Genomic DNA, 21635 nt, shown 5'->3' on the forward strand with positions numbered 1-21635 from the left:
GTGTGTACTGGACTAAGAAAAAACCCACACATGGACAGTGGACACACGCACAAACGCACATGCTTGTGATGATGCTTGGATTGGATTGTGTAACATCACACCATGCTGATAACCTCCGAGTGCCCTGAGTCAAACAAGTTTTCAGTAAGATGGGTGGTCCCGGCATGGCACAAACTGTTTTCATGCAGCCAAATACGTTTTGGGGGTCCTTGATTGTACAATTGTACGATTGTACAATTGTAAAATGTTAGAGAACCACTGCAACAAGGGACAGATGTAAAGTAAGACAAAGGGTCAAATTCCAAACAGCTTCCTTGATACAGTATGTCCTGACCTACAGTACATGTTCCATAGGCTTGTTTCCATCATTGAGAAGAAGAGAGTACTGCCGAAGCAGACAACCACTCCAGGTTAGAGAAGCAATGCTTCTAGGTGCAAGGCTTGATGATACATGATAAAATGAAGAAATTCCAGCACTCAATATACGTATGTCCTTTTCACATGATTTAGTTACCTCTGACGAGCAGTCAGGGGTAAATAAATCATGTGAAAAGGACATATATTGAGTGCTGGCATTTCTATTTTCCCCACTCCTTTGGGGTGTTATTTTGTCACATTATTATTATGTATATACTGTACACACTGTAGACAATAGTATGCATATAGGTGAAATTCGTCCTCTGCTTTTTACCCATCCTATAACAACTAGGAGCAGTAAGCAGCCATTCTGGCTCTCAGGGAGCAATTCAGGGTTAAGAGTCTTGCTCAGGGACACATCATCGACACATTGCTGACCTGGCCTGGAATCGTACGTTGGGACAACCAGGGGCACTGGGCTCCCCAGGCGGTGTAATGATTCAAGGTGGCGACCATCTCTAAGGCCTCTAGAAGTCTTCATTCTAAACCTTTGGGGTGGTGGGGCGAGGATCCATCGTGTCGCAGGCACGCCAGAGAACACATGCCAACACACACTGATGCGTTACACATACATTCTAAAGTTTATTGAGCACACACAGAGGAATATATACAGTGGATCTACGTCGTCCCTAGTAGATTATTGAAACCATGATGAGAACACAATGAGCAGGAACACGCAGGCATCTCATATCATACGTACAGTCAGTCCCTCTGATGCAGTAGTAGACAATCATCATGTCATGGTTATCAATTTGCTTATGCAGCTATATCACTAACCACTCAGATATGGCTACCCATCCACTCAGTTATGGCCACCCATGATGATGGCCATATCCACACCACACGTGGTCACACCAGAGTGGGTAATAGAATTGTCGGTTGAGCCCCATGAAACCTTATGAAGATCCGATCGAAACATTGACATCGGCATTGAAGAACGTGGAACAATATCACCGAGGTAAATGTCATTATTTTTTATCTTGTGCCCATCGTCGTACCTCTTCTGTCCCCCAGCTGTGTGTCAGCCTGACATCCTGGTGCAGAGAAAGGCCAGTGAGACTCACCAGTGAGACGACGACATGCCCAAGATTTGCACGGAGCACTCGCATCCCGACCCCCCCGTCCCCCCTCCATCTGCCCACAGCACTGAGGACATGCAGGAAATGGAAGGTGGCAGCAGGTTAGAGCCATGTAGAAGGTTTACATACATAGAAGATCAAAGTGTGCCATTAAAGGACAACTTCATCCCTTTTCAACCCATCTTCATATAATTGATCATCACTAATGTTCATGATAAAATACCAAAATTCTAATTCTACTAATTCTGTCTCATAGGAGGGCTAGGGGCAGTTCAGAAACCTGTCTTCCAGTGATATCATCGTTAGGCAGATTTGTTTTATTATCGTGAGAACGATAGTTTCCATTATCACATTGCAACTTCAGGAATAGAAAGCCTGCAGTTTCTATTAGCTTGATTCCCCGTCGATGATGTCACTGGAAGACGGGTTTCTGAACTGCCCACAGCCCTCCTCTGATACACAGATCGAGTAGGAAAACAATTGTGGTATTTTATCATGAACATTACTGAGGTCCAATTATATGAATATATAGGTTGAAAAGTGGTCCTTTAAGTCTGCGTGTATTAGTCAGGGTTATGGGTTTAACATTTTTGAAGGATGAAGGAAGACACTATGTGACGTTTTGGAATAATGTTTTAGACCTAATCTCAAAATAAAAGTTTAACACGTGCTGGGTATACAAAACTAAACTAATGTCTGCATATCTCCATCTGTACCTCCAGGCTGTCCCGCTTCATGCCTTCCTTTGCGAGGGGCTGGGGTTCCCAGGGTAGAGACTCCCGGGTGGTCCCTGCAGGCTCCATCATGGCCAGCCACACTGAGTTCAGACAGGCTTGGAGGGCTGAGAGCACGACTTCCCCAAGGAGCCCAGAGCAGCTCCTCTGCGGGAAGTGAGTTCAGCTCTCGGGTCAAACAGTGTTTTGTCTGCGTTTCCTGGTTTGTTTGTTTAAGCGACACTGGCTGGCATTTTGCCTCAGATACTGTATATATGACAACACAAACGAATGAGAGAGTTTCGATAACGCATTTGAGGACCAGCTCATAGTGTACGTTGTCTGTGATTTTAGTAAACAAAATGTGACTCAACATACTGACTGGGGTCAAAGAGTAGTCCGACCTTTTGAACCCATGTGAACTGAGATCAAAGAATAAGAGAGTAATGTTTGGACCCATACTCTTCTTCAGACTGATACAACAACAAAAACTGCTACGAGGAAAAAGCAGAAAAAGCACTAAGACTTGTTTAGATAAGGGCCATCCATTTTCAATTCATCAGAAAACTGGACTCAAATCTGTAACTGCAAAATAAAAAAGGGCAAAGGGAGCTATAGTGTGCAACTCTAAGTTTTACTCTTTGATCAATGTACTGTTACAGTAGTCGATACCCCCACACACCTATCTATCTCTCGCACGCTCACACGCACGCACGCACTCTCTCACACACACACACACACACACACACACACACACACACACACACACACACACACACACACACACACACACACACACACTAACTTATTTAAACATATATAATATAAACTGATGAGTCCATTTTCTTCCATTTCAGCAATGGTCAGTTTCCACTGGCTGCACTGAACATGAACAACTGCAATAATACTGAGTAAGTGGAGTATGATTGAATAATAATAATAATAATAATAATAATAATAATAACATTTATGTATTTCTTTTTGATGGTTTCTTTTAGTCTACTCTGTTAGAGCAAAACATCACAAAACCGTATTATACTGCCCCCATGTGGTCTGTGAATGCATTCCACATGAAGTGAGGTTATGAACTGCTGCCGAACATTTGTGAATGTTGTTCACAGCAAAAAGGATGACAAGAAGGATGAGAAGAAAGATGAGAAGAAAGATGAGAAAAAAGACGAGAAAAAAGACGAGAAGAAAGAGGAGAAAAAAGATGAGAAGAAAGATGAGAAAAAAGACGAGAAGAAAGATGAGAAGAAAGATGACAAAAAGGATGCCAAGAAAGATGAGAAAAAGGATGACAAGAAAAAGGAAGAGCCCCCGTGAGTATGGCCGCATGAAAATAGTAAACATGATGCTGTAATAAGTCATTCACTAGTTTCTAATTAGAATTCCAGTTCCTAATTGGAAATCTAAATTGCTTCTTGCATTCTTAGCTAAAGGGGAAGTTGCTTGTACTTGTGTAAATCATCTAATCTGTAACCACCATAGCAGACATAATATAAGAACCTCTCTTAACACTTTATATATTCCATCTATTTGTTCTTTGAGCAAATGACTGTGGATACAACGTTTTGGTGGAACAAAACTACATTTTCTCTTCCAGGAAAGAGGTGTGGATTTTGGACCCTGCAACAGACACATACTACTACATGCTGGGCGTCATCTCCATTCCCATCTTCTACAACCTGATGATTCTGGTGACAAGGTCTCATTCCATTCCATACTATTTATTCAATAACAAATGGGAATTTTACCCATAACACATCACCATACACTCAACTGGATTCTAGCCTTCTGTGTAATAGAAGAGATTATTATATTTGGTTGTAATACATTTTTTTACAGCGTTATTCACTGTACTAAACAAGTACAGTAACTTGAAACCTATAGTTTCCCCAACATAATTTGTGAAGGCTTAAGCAAACCGTGGTTCGTTTGATTTTCAAGGAAGCCATAGTTGCGGTAGGCTATCATAGCCTACGGTATGACAATCAATTTGCACAGACTGTAAACTTGCTTGAGATAGCCAACATAGTGAACATTATGGCCCTTTTGTACTTGGCAGTTATCACTGTGTTTTAATTTGTTTTAAGAGCAGGTTAAGTTGAAAAGTTTAACTTAAACTAGTCCCTGGAGAAAATATTGATTTATAAATACAATTTGAATATTTACCAATGTACTGTTAGGCTAATATTGAATCGATGATTGAGGTACGTTCTGTAACATTTATGATGACTTTAATCTCAAACTAAAGCCATAAATGGTCCATGTAAATGATACAATATTACAATACAATATTTGGCCAAAGTTGTGAATAAACAATGACATACAAGTATTGACACCGTTATAATCCTTTAATCACATGGCAGGTTTTCATGTGGTGGTTTTCGTCTTTAAACATTTTCATCTGAGTGTTCTTTTTTGTGATGCATCCCCTTGTATTTATGCTTCCACCACAGGTCTTGTTTCAATGAACTTCAGAAAAATAATCTAACACTCTGGCTGGTTCTCGACTACTGCTCGGATGTTATGTACTACATAGACACATTTCTGAGAACCAGGACAGGTAAGTACTTTGTTGAATATGTGAACACATGCAGTATTAAATAAAAATGTACGTACGTGTTTGATTAATCATTCATGGGTTCCCATCGTCCTGTGTGAACAGGTTTTCTGGAGCAAGGACTGCTTGTGAAGGATGAGAAGGTCCTGAGAGAAAGATACATGAAGACAAGGCAGTTCAAATTGGACGTGATATCGATATTTCCCACTGACTTTATATTCTTACAAATTGGCATTCATAACCCAGAGTGGAGATTCAACAGGCTCTTCAAGATAGGTCGCCTCTTTGAGTTCTTTGACCGCACCGAGACTCGAACCAACGTCCCCAACCTCTTTCGAATCGCTAACCTTGTGCTTTATATCATCATCATCATCCACTGGAACGCCTGCCTCTACTTTGCCATATCTAAGACATTAGGCTTTGGGTCAGACACTTGGGTGTATCCCAAAGTCAACCACCCTGTGTATGGACGCTTGACCAGACAGTATGTCTATTGCCTCTACTGGTCCACACTCACCTTGACCACAATCGGCGAGACGCCGCCCCCTGTCCGAGACATAGAGTACTTTTTTGTGGTTTGCGACTTCCTCGCCGGTGTCCTGATCTTTGCCACGATCGTCGGTAATGTTGGTGCCATGATCTCCAACATGAACGCGACGCGCGTCGAGTTTCAGGCCAAGATCGACTCCATCAAGCAGTACATGATATTCCGAAATGTCACCAAAGATCTGGAGTTAAGAGTGGTCAAGTGGTTCGACTACCTCTGGACCGAGCAGAAGCACTGTGACGAGAAGCAGGTGCTGAGGAACCTCCCAGACAAGCTGAAGGCAGAGATTGCCATCAACGTGCACCTGGAGACGCTCCAGAAAGTGCGAATCTTCCAGGACTGCGAGGCCGGTCTGCTGATCGAGTTGGTCCTCAAGCTTCAGCCACAAGTCTTCAGCCCCGGAGACTACATCTGCAAGAAGGGTGACATCGGCAGGGAGATGTACATCATCAAGGCAGGGAATCTTGCGGTGGTGGCAGACGACGGTGTCACTCAATTTGTAGTCCTGAGCGACGGGGCGTACTTCGGGGAACTCAGCATCCTCGGCATAAAGGGCAGCAAGGCGGGCAACCGGAGAACGGCAAACATCCGGAGCGTGGGATACTCGGACCTCTTTGCTCTGTCCAAGGACGACCTGGTGGAAGCGCTGCTCGAGTATCCAGACGCCAAGACCGCTCTGTATGAGAAGGGCAAGTCCATTCTGATGAAAGACAATCTCATTGACGAGAATCTTGCCAAAGCTACCGATATGAAAGACCTGGAGGATAAGGTCCAGTTGATGGAGCGCCACATCGACCTCATGATGTCCAAGGTCTCTAAGATAACGGATAGCTATGAAACCCACCAACGGAAGCTCAAGCAACGACTCACAAATATCGAGAACGAGGTCCTCACTGTAAGAGATTAGGATATCCCAGACATAGGACAATATTTAAAAACAAAATTGTGAAATGGCAAATATACTAGTATTACTGTGATATACTGTACTTTGTATATTTTTGTTTTTTCATCACAAGATATGTACTCCATGGGTAGAACCTGGCACTAATAATTAGCTTTCAGCTCAGCCCTGCTATATGCATTTAGAGTTCAGTACTGTAATGTGTTTTGGATAACAAGCATCCTCTAAAAGGCAGCTAGGTAACATTCAGTGTAATTTAGTATTGACACTGAATGTTTCCTTCTATCCAATATACTGTTATAGAATAGTGTGATTCCCCACAATTCTGACTACTGTATTTTCCTAAACCACACTATGCATTGTTGTAATTATTTTACAGCATAGTAGCATACTATATTGATCGGGCAATGTTGTATTGTTGTAAATATTTATATTGGTGTAAAAATAGTTGCTTTTTCAAATATAGCTTATATTAACTATCATTTTAAACACATTAACGTAACACAAAGTTTCGCACAATTACATCATTTGTGACTTCTTTACCCTTTAAAATAAACTTTTGAATAATTGACTATGCTATTTCAAAACACTATTTTAAGTTTACAGTATATCAGATTGTAAGTCACATACAGTACTATATATGGTGTGCTTTTGATGAAAACAGAATTAAATATAATAGTGATCAATTGTTTAAGACATTTTCATGTTCATAATAAAACAAGGATCTTCTTAATAAAACAACATATCCATGGAGTTATATTAGTGTTTCTCAGGGACATTTCCTAAGAGTTGACATTATATACCAAACTGCTAAGAAGCAGCAGTTTTAACTGCCAGGGACATACCAGTAGCTGACCATAGATAGTGTGTTGACACAAATGCAAGGTCCCGGGTCCAACTCTGACTAGGGACCCGTGTTGTCATCACACCTGAGCCTCATCTCTTTTCACTGTCCGGTCTAAACAAAGCCAGAAAGATACATGCAATCTCAAATTCTATACTTCCATGTTATATTTGTTTATTCAATGAGCCGGTAAACCAGATAAACAGCTATCTTTGGAAGTCCCCTTTATTCTCAAAATATTTGGCTGGTAAAACCATAAAATATGAATCGATTATCCACAGTGGCCAAAATAACTTAGTTCCTTGATTGAAGCCATTATGTTGAATACCAAATTAATTCAGGCAGTATAGTCAATTCAACCATGTAATGTATTATTTAGTGGCAAAGTTTCTGTCACACCACCTTTACAGCAGAATCAAATTATTTATAAATATCAAAATATAGTCGATAAGGGAAGATAAAGACACCGAAAGTCAGAGAAAGAGCATGGGGATAGGAGGGAACGAGAAACCATTTTACCGTGGACTAAAAAGCAGGATTGTCAGGCAACAAGAGATGGAAAAAAAAGCAGTCACTTTTATTTAGCATGTTTTTTTTTCACAACACAATACTTTTTTTTTTTTTTTTAACCTTTTAATCAATTTGTATCCTTTAGAATGTAACTGTCGGCTCAAACCAACCTACAGACAAAGAACTGCTTCCCTTCCCGAGAACAGGTTTCAACCTTTCACCTTTTTCCTTCACTGGGCCCTAGAGTCTTTGTACATAGCTAGGTGAGCAGCATTTTCAGCAGTACAAAACAAGAGGTACAAAGTAAAGAAGAACAGCTGAGGCCAGACCTGGGCTTCAACAGAAATTGCGTTGGGTTTTTTAGCCCTCAGTGTTCCAGGGAGTGTAGCAGACAACGGGGGACAGCTCAGATATTATCGAGGGAAGTTCCCGATTGTGGAAACCAATAATACATTGAAATGTGAAATACTTCTGTTGTGATAGGCTAACCTTCCCAGGCATGTGCTGTTGCTGTCCCATGTGGCAAATCTCCCCTTGTCTGGCACAGACAGTAGCAAAAAAAACAAAAAACGCTATAAATGATTTAGAAATGGTCTACCACCGTGGTCTGGCTGAAACCAGGAACTAAAGGGGGCAAAGAAAAAACAAACACAAGAGCAATGGAACACAGAGAGGAAGGCTCAGGGCAGTTGTGTACTGTTGCATTGGCTCTCGTCTCACACACAACCCCGAGCGACCTTTGTTTAGTGGCATACTGTGAGCGAACAGAGCTAGCATCTCAGACGGACAAAGAGTGCTTCAACTTTCCAGACGACATCCCTCTCTTCCTCTTGTCTCCTACTACAAGGCTGGGGTCAGGGTTTAGAGAAAACGTGGTAGGCACGATGCTCTCTCCTCTCATCCCTCAAATGTATACTGCTGAGGCGCCCTTGAGCAAAGCACTAAAACCCCCACCTCCCCCTCCAGTTGTGTGCATACGAGTGTGTGTGTGTATGGGTGTGAAGTGAAACACTCACTACTACCTTGTGGCGCAAGGGTTTTTCCACCTTGCAGAAGTCTGGAAGTTTGTTTTGCTCAAGTCCGATGAGAGCAGGCATGAGGTAGGAGACAACAGGAGTCGGGAGAGTCAAGTTATGTGACAGTGGCCAGACGCTTTGTGCAAGGACAGCATGTAGGCGGATGTCACTAGTGTCCTTATTATTTGCGTCCTTTTATAAAACAGTGATTACACCCCTATTTAACTGTCCAAAACCTATTCTTGGAAGAAAAACAAACATCTAATAAACCCAAATAAAAAGGGGAACTGATGGGTGTTTGGGGGTGCGGGCTATTTTCACAGTTGGCATTCAAATCGAGGTACCCCGACAAAACAAAATCGATGCCATTAAAGAATTGTTACACAGTCAAGATAGAGGTCCATTGGTTTGCTGGGGGGGGGGGGGGGGGGGTTGTAGGTGACAAACGTCTGTAGTCGATTCCTTTTTAACAGAAAGCACACAACGCCTTGATTCTACAGGTGGAGGGTTACAACTAAACAGGGGGAAGGAGGGCATTCATAATTCTACAACAGGCTCTGCAGTGTGATGGTGTCTATTCATAGAAAACGACACGACGCGCCTGCACCGAGCAATTAGCAGGGAAGCGGATAGGGAAGGGATTAGCCAGTCAACTGGCTATATTAGTTGGCACAACAAGTGCATGCTGTATCTCTCGGTACAAACTCTTTGGCTCTAAAAGCGCTACGTCACACTGCTGAGTCTATGTTTTGCCATCTGGAGTGGTCTAGAGGGGTACAAATCCTCCATTGGGAGGAGTGCGCCTGTGTGAATCCGTTTACCCCCAACCACACCGAGATCTACACGATACTGTTTTTCTCTTTTTGTTTATTGATAACTGTCAACACAGGAAGACGCAAGAAAATTAAAAACAAACAATCATGGCAACCCGTGGCCGAAAAACAACCAAATAAACAAACATTCTGAAAAGGTCTAAGTGCACTTACACAGCTCTGACATTTCAGTCTAACCCGCGGTATTCCGAATGGTGAAAATAAAGAAAAATGAAGATGTGCCATTTCTTTATGTTTTTCTTTTGACAAAAATGACAATCACTTTCCAAATGTTGTAATTTCATGAAAAGTTGACAATATAATAATAATTTAGAAAAATCCACAATCTTGACCAATGGTTGTGAGCTGAATGGCTGGGGGAGGAAAGTTGAGGAGAAGTTGTTTTCAAGTAACCCAAGACCACTCTAAAATGACTGTGAGAGCTGTCAAAAAAAAAGGAAAAAAACTTTCATTCTATCATCAAATGTCAAGGTGTGTATTTATTTGATTATGCATTGTCCGGATTCATATGCATTAATAAGCTCGACTGTCCCATTCCCACAGAAGGAGTCACCCCAGTCACAGGCATGGAAAATAACCGATTTCAACCATAAAATAAATAATAAGGAAAGACAATTCCTCTCTGTACATAGAAAAAAAAAGAAAGGGGGAATGGGAAGGGGCTGCAGCACATTCATGTACTGTGTGTAAGAGGAGGGGGTTGATCGCATGTTTGCTACGCTCGCACAGAGAGGATGTGGCTTTTTACAATGCAGGATTGGCCAGAAGGACTACTGCTAGAACGCTCTATCACGTGAACCATCATGACCACATCGTCTCGCATTTCATTACATTACCGTGGAGTTATTTTGTTTGTTTTCTATTTTTTTTTGTTAAGTTCGCTTTTTACTCAGATCCTTTTTTTTCTTTTCTTTTTTTTGTACTTTTCCCCCCGTGACCTGTGTTTCTGTCAGCTTTTTAGATGGGTACAGATAAGGGGGGGGGGGGGGGGGAGTTAGGGGCGGTTAGGTGTGTTGGTGGGGATTTGGGTGGCAAGCCTCAGAGCATGCCAAACCCTTTGGCGTAGGTGACGGCTTTGAGCAGTCTCTCTCTTAGCTTCTCCTTGGTGTTGTACTCGGGCAACAGCAGCACGTTGAAACAGGTGTGAGACGTGGGTAGCCTGCGGCACAAGAGAGAAAGATGTACACCCAAGACAGTGGGACAAAGAGATACAGTATATATATACAGTATATACACACAGTATATTACTACTTTTACATTTACAATGGAATCAACTGTGGATGTCAATGGAAGACTCAAACTTAGATGACAGTGAAATGTCACAGATTAACACAAAACCCGCCGTTCACGAAAATCACGTAAATAAGCTTTAGTCTGGCCGCCTGCCGATCCTGTAAATTACGTGATACGGGTCTTTTATTTAACTAATCCATGTTTTAATCCGATCAAGTCGACAGCCGAGTCCCGTTAGCATGCTAGTGTTGAGTGTGACACTGGACGGCGCCATCTTAAGTTCCACACGCATCTACGTGCGTTCTATGTGCTGCTTTCAATGGCTTTTATCTCCAAACGGCCGACAGCCGCTGTGATACTCGCGTTCAGGTTTTTTTCTGCACCCAGCGAGAGAACTACAACCGGCAATTCTGCTTGGGGGGCGGGAGGGGGTTACCTGTCTGTGTCTGGGCCATTCTTTGCGATGATCATTTTGAGCTTTCCCAGACCGCCCACAGGTGCTCGGTCCGTGCCTGTGGTGAACTGTAGGAACAGTCGCTTCTGCTCCTCACCAAACGAGTGCAACGTTTCCCAGAACTCTCTGTCGGCACACACACAAACAGGTTTGAGGGTTGAGTGGGTGATGCTTTAATTCCAATGGTTTTGTTAACGGTTTTAAAGTAGGATTACTTTCAACCAGTGGCTGTTGCAAGTCATTCGGGGGAAATGTAGTAAGTTAGCAGTTTGTTTAGGTATAGTATACATTTCATACCATTTATTTAGGAGACAATGGGTAGTAAGAAGTACCAAAGACCATTTGGTTAAGTGTTACATTACAAAGATCTCAAACATTTACCAACACACATGGGTGTATAACACTGCTACACCGATGCTGAATGTCTTTGTGCATCACTTGTACTCATCCAGAGTGACATTACAACCGATAGTGAAGCCACAGAGTGAAAAAGTCATACATGCAGTGTCTTACTTGATGATTCGAGAATCTCTGTTGTAACCGCCGTCGTATTCTGTCGTTTCTTCAAGTGCTAGGAAGTCTAGATTCTGTGTGCGCACAGTGTGACAGGAAGGATGGAATTTAAGGATTGTGAAACAAAATGAAAACACAATGGAAAAAATGTACAGGTACGGAAGGGGCCCCCCTCAGAAATCTGAAACTGAAGTCAAGGAATTAATCTGTGTGAAACGTGTACTTACTGTAGAATCCCGCTTCACCAGAGAGTCCAGACCCTGTTTATCTGAATTTACCGACCAACCGACTTGAATTTTCCTCTCTTTGTGATCTAATGTACTGTTAAGTGTAGTGACACATCAACATGTTCAGATGCTTTTTTTTCTCCTTTTTCTTTTTTTACAATTAATGTAAGCTTGTCGTATTATTTTTATTTTATTTTTATATTTATTATGGATGATATTTATTTGTGGTGAAGTTTAATCACATGTCCCTATTCTGTGGGCGAACATTCAGCAAAGATAGCAAGTCTACAAGATCACAAAACATTGCAACAACGCTTTGTGAGCTTGTAGATGTTCTCTTTTTCCCTCTACTTCAATTCACTTCACTGAAAAAAGCAAAGTAAAAAGCAAAGTATAAAGCCCTGGGGAACCCTGGTCAACTAAGTATATAGGATTTAAGTGGTTAAATCATTAAAGGCTGTGTAGCTTTTAACAGTTTACACAGAGGTTATGGTTAAAAGAAAGTGGCAGTACACTGTATTGATATTCATAAATGTGATGGACAGACAGACAGAGGGCGAGTGATTGCTATGACATTCATATATTTGATGGACCGACAGAAAGAGGGTGAGTGATTACTATGACCGATTTAAAATGCTTAGCTTAACCCATTCTGGGCGGGAACCCCTTTTGGTGTTTTAAGCATTATGTTATACTATAGCTATTGAAAAATAGCAGATCTACAAGCTCATATTGCACCGAGTGCCACGCTACGAGCTTGTAGGTCTGCTATTTTTGAAATATCGTGAAAATGTGGCGTAAATCTTTGAAAATATATTATTTATTATTATTATTATTATTATTTAACTCAAATCTTTGCTTCCCTTCCCTGGAACAACATATTTTCAGATGGGGGTCGGCGGCCAAATACAGATATTTCTGTTTAAGAACCACTGACCGAAACATGGGTTTTTCTGAAAACCGTCAGGATTTAGAAGACATTTGTAGAATCAAACCAAAGGCTCACTCACCCTGCTCCCACAGATTAGGAGCTCAATCTCCTCTGGTCTGAACAGGTATTTGAGGGGCGACTCATTGGTCACCATGTGAAAGCCTCTCCTGAAGGCTTTGAACTGCTTCTCCACACTCTTGTTCAGCATGTATTCTGCATACTGGGTCACAAACTCCTGCACCAGAAGAGGAACAACAATTCTGTTACAGGCAAGTTTCTGTTCCAGAACGGGGAATTGCACTTTCTCGTGCTTCTAATTTTTTTTTGCCAAGTAAGTATGTGCTGGAATATGCATTAGTAATTAAGACACTGCTGCGGTCGCTCTGCTGTCTGTATGCATTTCAATGCAGAACAGCCGATTACTATAGGAAATCTCTACTAAAACCATGTCCTGCCTATTTCCTATAATTTCCTAGCATGCGTGATGTTTGAGACATTTTGATTGTAAATTGCTACCAACTAAATGAAGACTTTGAGCTTTCCGATGTTTATTTTAAAATCTTTCTTGAAATCTTAAAAAATATGACGTCAGACAACACATCAAACCACACCAGGAGACGGATGTAAAGGAAATTAAATAATATGCAACTGAGAATAAAACATAAAGGGACCTACTTCTGCCTTTTAGATTAAAATTCAACGGGAGAGAATTGATCAACCTTACTATCATAAAATGAATTGCACTGTATTCAGTACATTTTAATACATTATTGTAAAACATGGCCTGTGTTCTAAATACACTGTATTAAGGACTGGTTCTATCATGTGATTAGCTTCGGAAACCCAGACGTTTTTATTTCCAGGGAGGAAAAAAAAAGTCTGGGTCCGAGTCCACTTCAATTCGGCATAGAGTAGCGCAAACGTCGATCACTCTCTGCTGATTTCGGATTGTCTGCATCTTTGTTAAATTGACGCACACACGCACACATGTACACACACACACACTCCTCTCTCAGTCTCATGTCGCGCAGCTGTGTCTAGATTCTCCCGGCGGATCCGGCCGGGAACTGCCTATGCCATAGAAAGCATAGGTGGACCCCAGGCTATCATGTGATTGAAGTCCACAGCTAACATTCTCAAAGTCAATTTCAGACATATACTTTGAGGGGTGTAAGCGAACACAAATTTTATTCTCCCTGTAGACGTATAATCCACTGAAGGTATTTGTGTTAATCGCTGTTCTATTGACTCCAGTGCAATCAATCAGTGTGTGTGTGTGTGTGTGAGAATCACGCTACTTGCCTTCCTGTTTTCGTTTGTGACAGGGATCTTGTCCCCATTTTCCCTTAAGTCGTAACTGAGGGGGTTCCCAAACAGGTCCGTGTGGGAGATCTGAAAGGTGATCATCATGTCTTCCTCCACACTGCCCTCATACACCAACAGGTCCTTCAGGCTCTGGTACAGAACCTGGAGGAGCAACACACACAACCAGACTGTCAGTTAGGGTGTCTACTAACCCATTTTTGAGGTCGATAACAAAGGTCGATAACAAAAAGGCTTCTAAATCCTAACATTTCTGAAAAACCCATGTTTCTATGTCAGTGGTGCTCAACCTTTTTCATGTCAAGGACGCCCAGAATTATCTCTATTGGGCCACGGACCCCCATCTCAATATATGTAGTTCCAGGGACCCCCCAGGAGCCAATATTTTAGTTAAAAATGTTCGCTCTGAAATATATAGTCAAAGATTTGCGCTGCATTTTCATGACTTTTCAAAAATAGGCCACAGAGTGGCGTGCTATGAGCTTGTAGATCTGCTATTTTTCAATAGCTAAAGTAGAACAGAATGCTTAAAACACCAAAAGGGGTTCCCGCCCAAAATGGGCTAATATACTATAACTAAAACCTTGTATGTACAAAACCGGTGAAAAAAACAAAAAACAAAACAAGATTCCAATGGATCCAAAGTAGTTTAGTCTCAAGCTCTTGTTTATACTTTTCATTGGTTAAGTATTTATAAAAGATCCATGTAGTAGACAGATGCAAATAAGCACTTTCACTTTCCAAAATAAAAAATAAAAATAAAACAAATACAAACTCACAACACATCGTAACTCGTTGTGAACTTGTAGGCTATTTTTGCTAGTTTTTCACTTAATTACCGTGGTGTCGAAATGTGTCTGGACAACCAGAGAATCATCACATTCCTAGTGCCTGCCTTTTAGTAACAAGATAAATCACATTTGCAGCAGGCTACCGATGTAAATCTATTAAAGGAATTCCACAAAACTTGAGTGTTTGTCTGTCCCAGGCATAACCCAGGCGAAATGACCCAGGGGTGTGTGCATTACCCAGAGCAGCAATTTGGTTGAACCAATGATTTCAGAGAATCAAAGAAATGTCAATGTTGGCATGCGTCTGTCCCCGACTTGCGTGGTTCCAGAGGAGGCAGGTGCTTTATGAAAATGTGAGTTGTTTTTTAATCCCCCAGCTCTGGTGAGGAGAGGAGCGGAGGACAGGAAAGAAGGGGAAAAGATCAAAGAGGTGAGCTTCCTTACTGGGTTGGAGTCGCCCAGATCCCTGAAGGTGCCTCTCTTGCCCATGAGTTTCCTGTAGACCACCATGGGGAAGTGCACGTCCAGAATGCAGTTGTTGTAGATGGCCAGGCCCAGCACGATGCCAATCAGTGTGTACTGCCCGTCGTTCTCGAACGACGACGCGTTGAACCAGAACAGCTTGGTGCGCTCGTCGTATGTGAACATTCCTTCATTTGGAGAAGAAAAAAAAGCAAACATGGCAAATTGGGCTTTTTATTTCACCGTGGAGTCAGGTAAGAAGCTGCATACCTATGTGCAGAATGAAAGCGCAACTTCATGCTGAAGCCTGCAGCATACTTCCAACAAAGTCAAACTTCTTTATTGGCTTCGGCAGGTCAATAAGAACAAAATGTCATCATTGCGAGAAAAAATAAATAATAAAAAAAACTGTTTGCTTCCACAGTTCTTGTACCTCCAAGAATTTCTAACCAGCCGAATATCACTGCAGAGACACCAATGTGAACAGCATGTATTCAATGCGCAAGTTATTTCAGCACCATGGACACGACAGTTCTGAAGAAAGATTGTCTGAGGAGTTTTGGAGGTACTAGTACACTTTTATAATCCCTCTCCGGGGACAACAAACACAAAGTGATGGGAATTACTTAATGGAGAGAGAGCACACACATTGGTCGACTGTGTCAGGCATCAGAAATGTCAAAATCTCGGAGACAAATTATGTCTAAGGCGCAAAACAAGAACGAAGAGTGGAGATTAGACGTTAAATCACCATTCCAGCAGTGTACATATGGCCGGGGTTTAACGCTCAGGGGGTTTAACGAATCAGCGAGTATGAGACAGTTTTGTCCTTTAAGAACTTTGATAATTTTGACAAGCTGCAAAACCTTTGACTTTGTTTGGAGTCTGCTGCCAGTGCCAATGTTAGTTACACTAGTACAGATAAGTACTAGTGTTGTACTTGCACATGTTGAAAGTGAAACTGACAAATACTGTAGGTTGCACTACTCTGGTGGCTACAATTGCAATGTAACAGTACCCGTTTTGCCCTCAGGTGTCAATGGTTACACAGGTACAATTACATCATGTTTAGGGTGTGGTCGGCAGTTGAACATATAGTTTAAAGTTTCAAACTACAGTGGAGTCCAATGCAATGGTAGTTTTCAGCTTCATATAATATGACTGAGGGTAATGTAATGTATCCGATGAATTGAAAATGGTGGACCCTGTTGTGTAAATGCTTTATCATGGTTCATCCACAAGTAACAGTTTTTGTATTGACTTGTGCTTTCATTCGAATTGTACCCATTCTACATACTGTGAAATACAAATTTCAATCAATTTGAACTTTTAACATTTGTAACATCGTTTCCCTACCGATGTCTGGGTTGAAGATTTCCTCCACCACGAGCTGAAAGAACTCTTTGGAAACTCCCCCTTCGTCGACGCCTTGCTCTCCTTCAAACTCCACGTATAGCTGCTTCTTCAAGTCTGCAGGATTCTCCATTGCTATCATCTCCAACTGCATGGAGCAAAGCCCATGTAGTATAAGAATATGCGTGCATTAAGCTTCAACATAATTATTATGAGATGGCATATGAGGAACTGGCACATGGAACCGTTTATACTTCATTTAAAGGAGATTTATATACTAACTGTACAGTAGGCTTGGCCACTGCTACTGGACTGCTGCCATTTCATCACTTATGTAGCAATTTCCAACCTTGCTGTTGAAATTAACCAATTTGAATACAGTTTCATATATTGTTATAAACTGGTGATCTGCAAAATTTGAGTTGTTTTGTCTCTCCCTCGAAAAGAGAAACAGTAGTTGCGAGTGCAACAATCTTGAATGTACCACACAGGTTTAGATGGAAGCCCATTTCCACCACTAAGAACAATTTTAAAAGCCTGAATTACTTGTGAGTTTGTTTCTCGCTAAACTGACTTTATATCACAGCAGTTGTTAGTTGTAGGTTTTTTTCCTCGCAAATGTGAGAGAAAAGGGAATGTCAGAATTCAGATATTCTAACATATAAGTTACAATTGTGAACTGAGAATTAGAACTTTAGTCGAAACGCGTCAACTCTCACAGTTTAAGCCTTCTAATTTGTATTCAGTGGTGGTAATGGGCTTCCATGGGTTAAAAAACTGAAGGGTCACACATACCCTGACCAGAGCGTCGTCAATGATGTGGTCCCTGCGTACTTTGAGCCTCAGGTAGGGGTTGAGCTGCTGGCCCTGCACCAGGCTGTAGAGCACAGTGATGCGGCGCTCGCTGTACATGCGGATGCGGTTGTCATAGTAAAGGCCCAGGTTCTTGGTGACGGCGTTGAGGACGAAGGGGCACGTCATGAAGGAGAACTTGTTCTCTGTCTCCACCTTGAAGAAGGTGTAGTCCTTGTCCATCTCCAGCACCTCGTTGAGGGGCTCATTGACAAACTCCTCGAAGGCCACGAGCGGGCGCCGGCAGTTGTTGGTGCGCACGCCCAGCTCCGTCTCCAGCGGGTCGACGCGGGGCCCCTTCTTGTTGCGGCGCTCCTCGCCCAGCAGCTCCTGCAGCGTCAGCTCGCTGGACTCCGGCACGGGCTCCTCGTCCACCTCGTCGGTGTGGCCGGTGTCCAGCTCGCCGCCCAGCGCGTTTGCATAGTAGACCACCTTCAAGCACTTGGTGGCCGCCACCACGGCGTCGTCGTCGTTCACCAGGTTGCGGCTGCTGAACTCGTTGCTTATCACCTTGTAGGTGATGAGCTGCTGAAAGGTCTCCATCATGCGGCGGATGCGCTCGGCGCCGTGGCACGACCACAGGCGCGCCAGCTTGGCGAGTGCGGCCAGCGGCAGCTTGCTCATGGCCTTGCAGAACTGCGGTAGGGCGATCTCCAGGTACTCAGGGCTGTGCAGGTTCGTGTTCTCCATCACGATGACAAACAGGTTCAGGTAGTTGGGGTCGCGCGAGTACACGTTGTGGTACGTCAGGTCGCACTCCACGTTGGGCGACAGGTACACCAGCGCGTTGAGGAACGCCGCCTCCACCTTCTCGTTGGAGAGCAGGCGCTCGTAGACCCGCCGCACAGCGTCGATGTCGACCGTCACCTCGTCGGGCCCGAGCTTTTGGGCGTCGTCGCCCGCGGAGCTCTCGCCGAGCCGCGACGAGGCGGAGGACGACGAGGACGACGAGGCGGGGGAGTCCTCCTCCATGGCCGTGGCGGAGCAGGCGGCCGCCTCCTTCTCATCCTCGTCTTTGTCTTCGTCCTTTCCCTGCAAGGACTTCAGCTCCTCCTTGGTGTGGGGCTTGGACCTCCGGAAGCTCTGCACCAGGCCCTCGGCGCTGGAGTACACCCGGCCTATTACCCGGATCAGAGGGGAGTAGTCATCCTTCTCACTGCACAGGTCCAAGATCTCGTACACCTTCTCCTCCGTCAGGTAGGTCACATCTAAGGAGAAGATCGGATGGTATTTGGTTATAAACAAAGAAAGAAAAGGGCCTACGATCTTGGGGAATGTTTCATGAATATCGTGCACCTCTGCCGAAGACCGACTAGAAAATTAAGAATCATGTTTTCAAGCCTTTTTTTGATAGCTCACAAAGATGAAAAATGATAGTATATATATCTGACATTTATACCACTTAAATGGTGTAAAAGATCGGTTTCTCCAGATAGGTATTCACTCCGATCACCGATCGGAGTGAATATTGGCCGATATGGCCGATCGGCGGCCAATTATCGGAGCATCTCTAATAGCTATAGTGGAGACAGACGGGAAGGAAGGAAGGAGAGTGTGAGCCTTAATTGTATGCGCTCACCAGGTGGGCCACCTGGTGGCAAGAATCATACTTTGTCCATTTTATGGACTGTACTCCCAATTTAGTCGCAAGCGCTTAATAATCTTCATAACATGCTCACCTTTAAAGTCGTCCCTCACAGAATGCACGTCCTTGTGGTTCATTTTCTGGCTGTTGCTGCACGCCGAGTTGTTGTGGGCGCTGCTCTCCAGATAGGCAGAGGTGGTGCCCTTCTTGGACGGGTGGGGGTCACAGAGCTTGGCGTTGATCTTGTACAGGTCCAGGGCCTTGACGGCCGCAGCATTGTTGTCCATGCGGTGGAAGCCCGTCGACGAGGCACACCAGGAGTTGGAACACGAGCCATTTCCGCAGCCCTCGGTTAACTGGTGGTAATAGCGCTCTATCAGATGCTTGGCGGCCGCACGCTTCCTGCGTTATCAGGGGGGTGAGGTCAAAACACCAGGGGTTATGATCAGATCAAACTCAGTCAGTCCCACTCCCAAAAGTGTCCACTTATTCGTTAGAAGTTAAGGACTACTCTTTATATACGATAGTGTGATTTGTATTAGAAATACCATGTTCTCATGCTCTCAAACACAAAAAAGGAATCATGCTCATAATAAACATCCAGTAATTTGCTGGGAATTCAGTGACAATCAAAAGGTAGAAATGGATAAAGGTAAATGTACAGAAACAGAGAATATGCAATTATTGCTGGAGTTAAAGAGAGAACTACAAAACTGGTCATGCTTCTGTGTTGTGGGTTTTACTGGTTGAAAGTTAATATTCACATGCATGCACATCTGTATACTAGCATGAGATTAGTTTGACAATAGGTCTAAAATATAACTTACATTCGGCTTGCTTCTGGGTTTTCTACTTCGGGCTCCTCGTATTCTCTAATTGAATAACAACAAAATGATTGCAATGGTCAAGCTTGTTCCGAGTCGCTGGCATGACATTCAGGACAAAGATATGAATTAAACTCAGGTTGGGTGGCGGTTGATGTCTCATCTTATCAGACAGTTAAATAATACAGTGGTGTACAGTCCAACACTGCGGCACCGGGCTAGGCGGCTAGCAGGCTATGCCAGAGCCGGTGTCTCGTGCAAGCAAAGCCCGGGTCAGCCCATGTCCTGATCAGGACCAGCCTAAGGATGACAGTGCACCATGCTAAATGGGAACTGACTGGCGCGTGTACTGTACTTTAATACAGACCAAACGTTAAAGACAATTGCCACTATACAGACCCCAAAACCTAGCAGGGAATTTGAGCAGGAAATGCTCCCGGTTCCTCAACAATCAGATGGCTGGTCTTGCAGGAGCTTCATAGAGCAGTAGAGCCGGAGCTAGCTGGCTAATAGGATAACAGCACCAAGGATTCAGCAGGGATGTCACAACCAGAAGCACCCGTCAAGCAGAAGTACTTTGCTCAAAACGGCTCTCAAAGGGCACCTACTACGGACGGCTGCAATTCGAAACTGGCCCAAGTCAAATCTGAATCCCCCCCCCCCCCGTACTGTATGTTTTCTTTTCCCTTTATAATGATTTCCTGTTTTTTGGCTATAAAGAAGTGTATATTTGTATGTCGTTAAATGTTATGATGAATTGAACAGGTGCACCCTCTTGTAAACAAGTGTAGTGGGTCGTCCACTCAGTTACGTTTTTTTGTATTGAGTTGTGCTTGAAATGTACTGTTACTGTAATTCTGCTAACTATTAATACATACAAATACAATACAAATTCAATCAGCTCACTTCTGATACCCCATATAACTTTTTTCCTTCTTACTCTAGTTATAACTAGTTGGTGTTATAAAGAATTGTTTGAAACCTAAAACCATTATGCATAATACATATTTTTTAAGGAGGGAAGTGAATAAATAAATAAATAAAAACTGTATTGTGACGTCACTGTCAACTCCTTGCTCGCTTAGCAGCCTGCTCGTATTAATGACGTTTACCGAGATTAGCATCCTAAGCTAACACGGTGAAATCCTAAACTAACCTAAAAAACCATAACATTACTTTCTCCTCCAAAAAAAACTCAACGATGTTCAACAAGACGCACGTTGCGTAAACCGTTACCACCTCATATAAAAACGGCTTATACTTGGCCGCTGGAGCGCAACGACGGCGCACAACTCAATTGACAGTTAGCATTAAGCTACATACAGGCTATATGATTCAATCCCCGGTCCTCTCCATGCTCCGTTGCCCACCTGTCGTATCCTCGTGCCGGGTTGGTCTCGGCCTGTGGTGGCGCTGCACACTCACAGTCCTCCTTCTCGTCGGGATTCATACGAGACTTTATATCCCTCTGTTGTCTTTGTTATTCTTTTGAGTATTTATGAACGCAGGACTCCCTCCACAGGCCCAGTGCAAACGGCCGCAAAACACGGGCTTCGTTCTGATCCAAGACGCTCTGCAATATTCGATATTTAACTTCATTCAAGGCCTTTTTGCTACATGCTCTTTCCTCTTTCTGCTGTTTACAGCCATCTTGACTTCAG

The 21635-nt window shown here is 43.1% G+C and overlaps 2 protein-coding genes across 2 annotated transcripts; one reads left to right on the top strand and one right to left on the bottom strand.

The window, feature by feature from the left end:
- Positions 1–1571: 1571 nt before the first annotated feature.
- On the top strand, positions 1572–6229 carry LOC310853925 (cyclic nucleotide-gated channel alpha-3-like; the record flags this gene model as incomplete). Its single annotated transcript, XM_083758399.1, has 7 exons — positions 1572–1597; positions 2219–2386; positions 3067–3120; positions 3331–3531; positions 3816–3917; positions 4672–4778; positions 4881–6229. The coding sequence occupies 7 exons, from the start codon at positions 1572–1574 to the stop codon at positions 6227–6229; spliced, it is 2007 nt and encodes a 668-aa protein (XP_083614525.1).
- Positions 6230–7621: 1392 nt separating this feature from the next.
- Positions 7622–21625, bottom strand: LOC310854222 (ubiquitin-protein ligase E3A-like). Its single transcript, XM_083758779.1, has 11 exons — positions 21345–21625; positions 19978–20022; positions 19245–19552; positions 17509–18773; positions 16717–16861; positions 15343–15548; positions 14087–14251; positions 12864–13019; positions 11627–11700; positions 11096–11239; positions 7622–10585 (listed from the first exon to the last, which is right to left on the bottom strand). Exons 1-11 carry the CDS (start codon positions 21422–21424, stop codon positions 10465–10467), a joined length of 2709 nt encoding a protein of 902 aa, XP_083614905.1. The 5' UTR covers positions 21425–21625; the 3' UTR covers positions 7622–10464.
- Between the last annotated feature and the right edge of the window lie 10 nt (positions 21626–21635).

The sequence above is a fragment of the Protomyctophum parallelum genome (assembly GCF_964188405.1).
Source record: "Protomyctophum parallelum genome assembly, chromosome: 23".
NCBI classification, from domain to species: domain Eukaryota; kingdom Metazoa; phylum Chordata; class Actinopteri; order Myctophiformes; family Myctophidae; genus Protomyctophum; species Protomyctophum parallelum.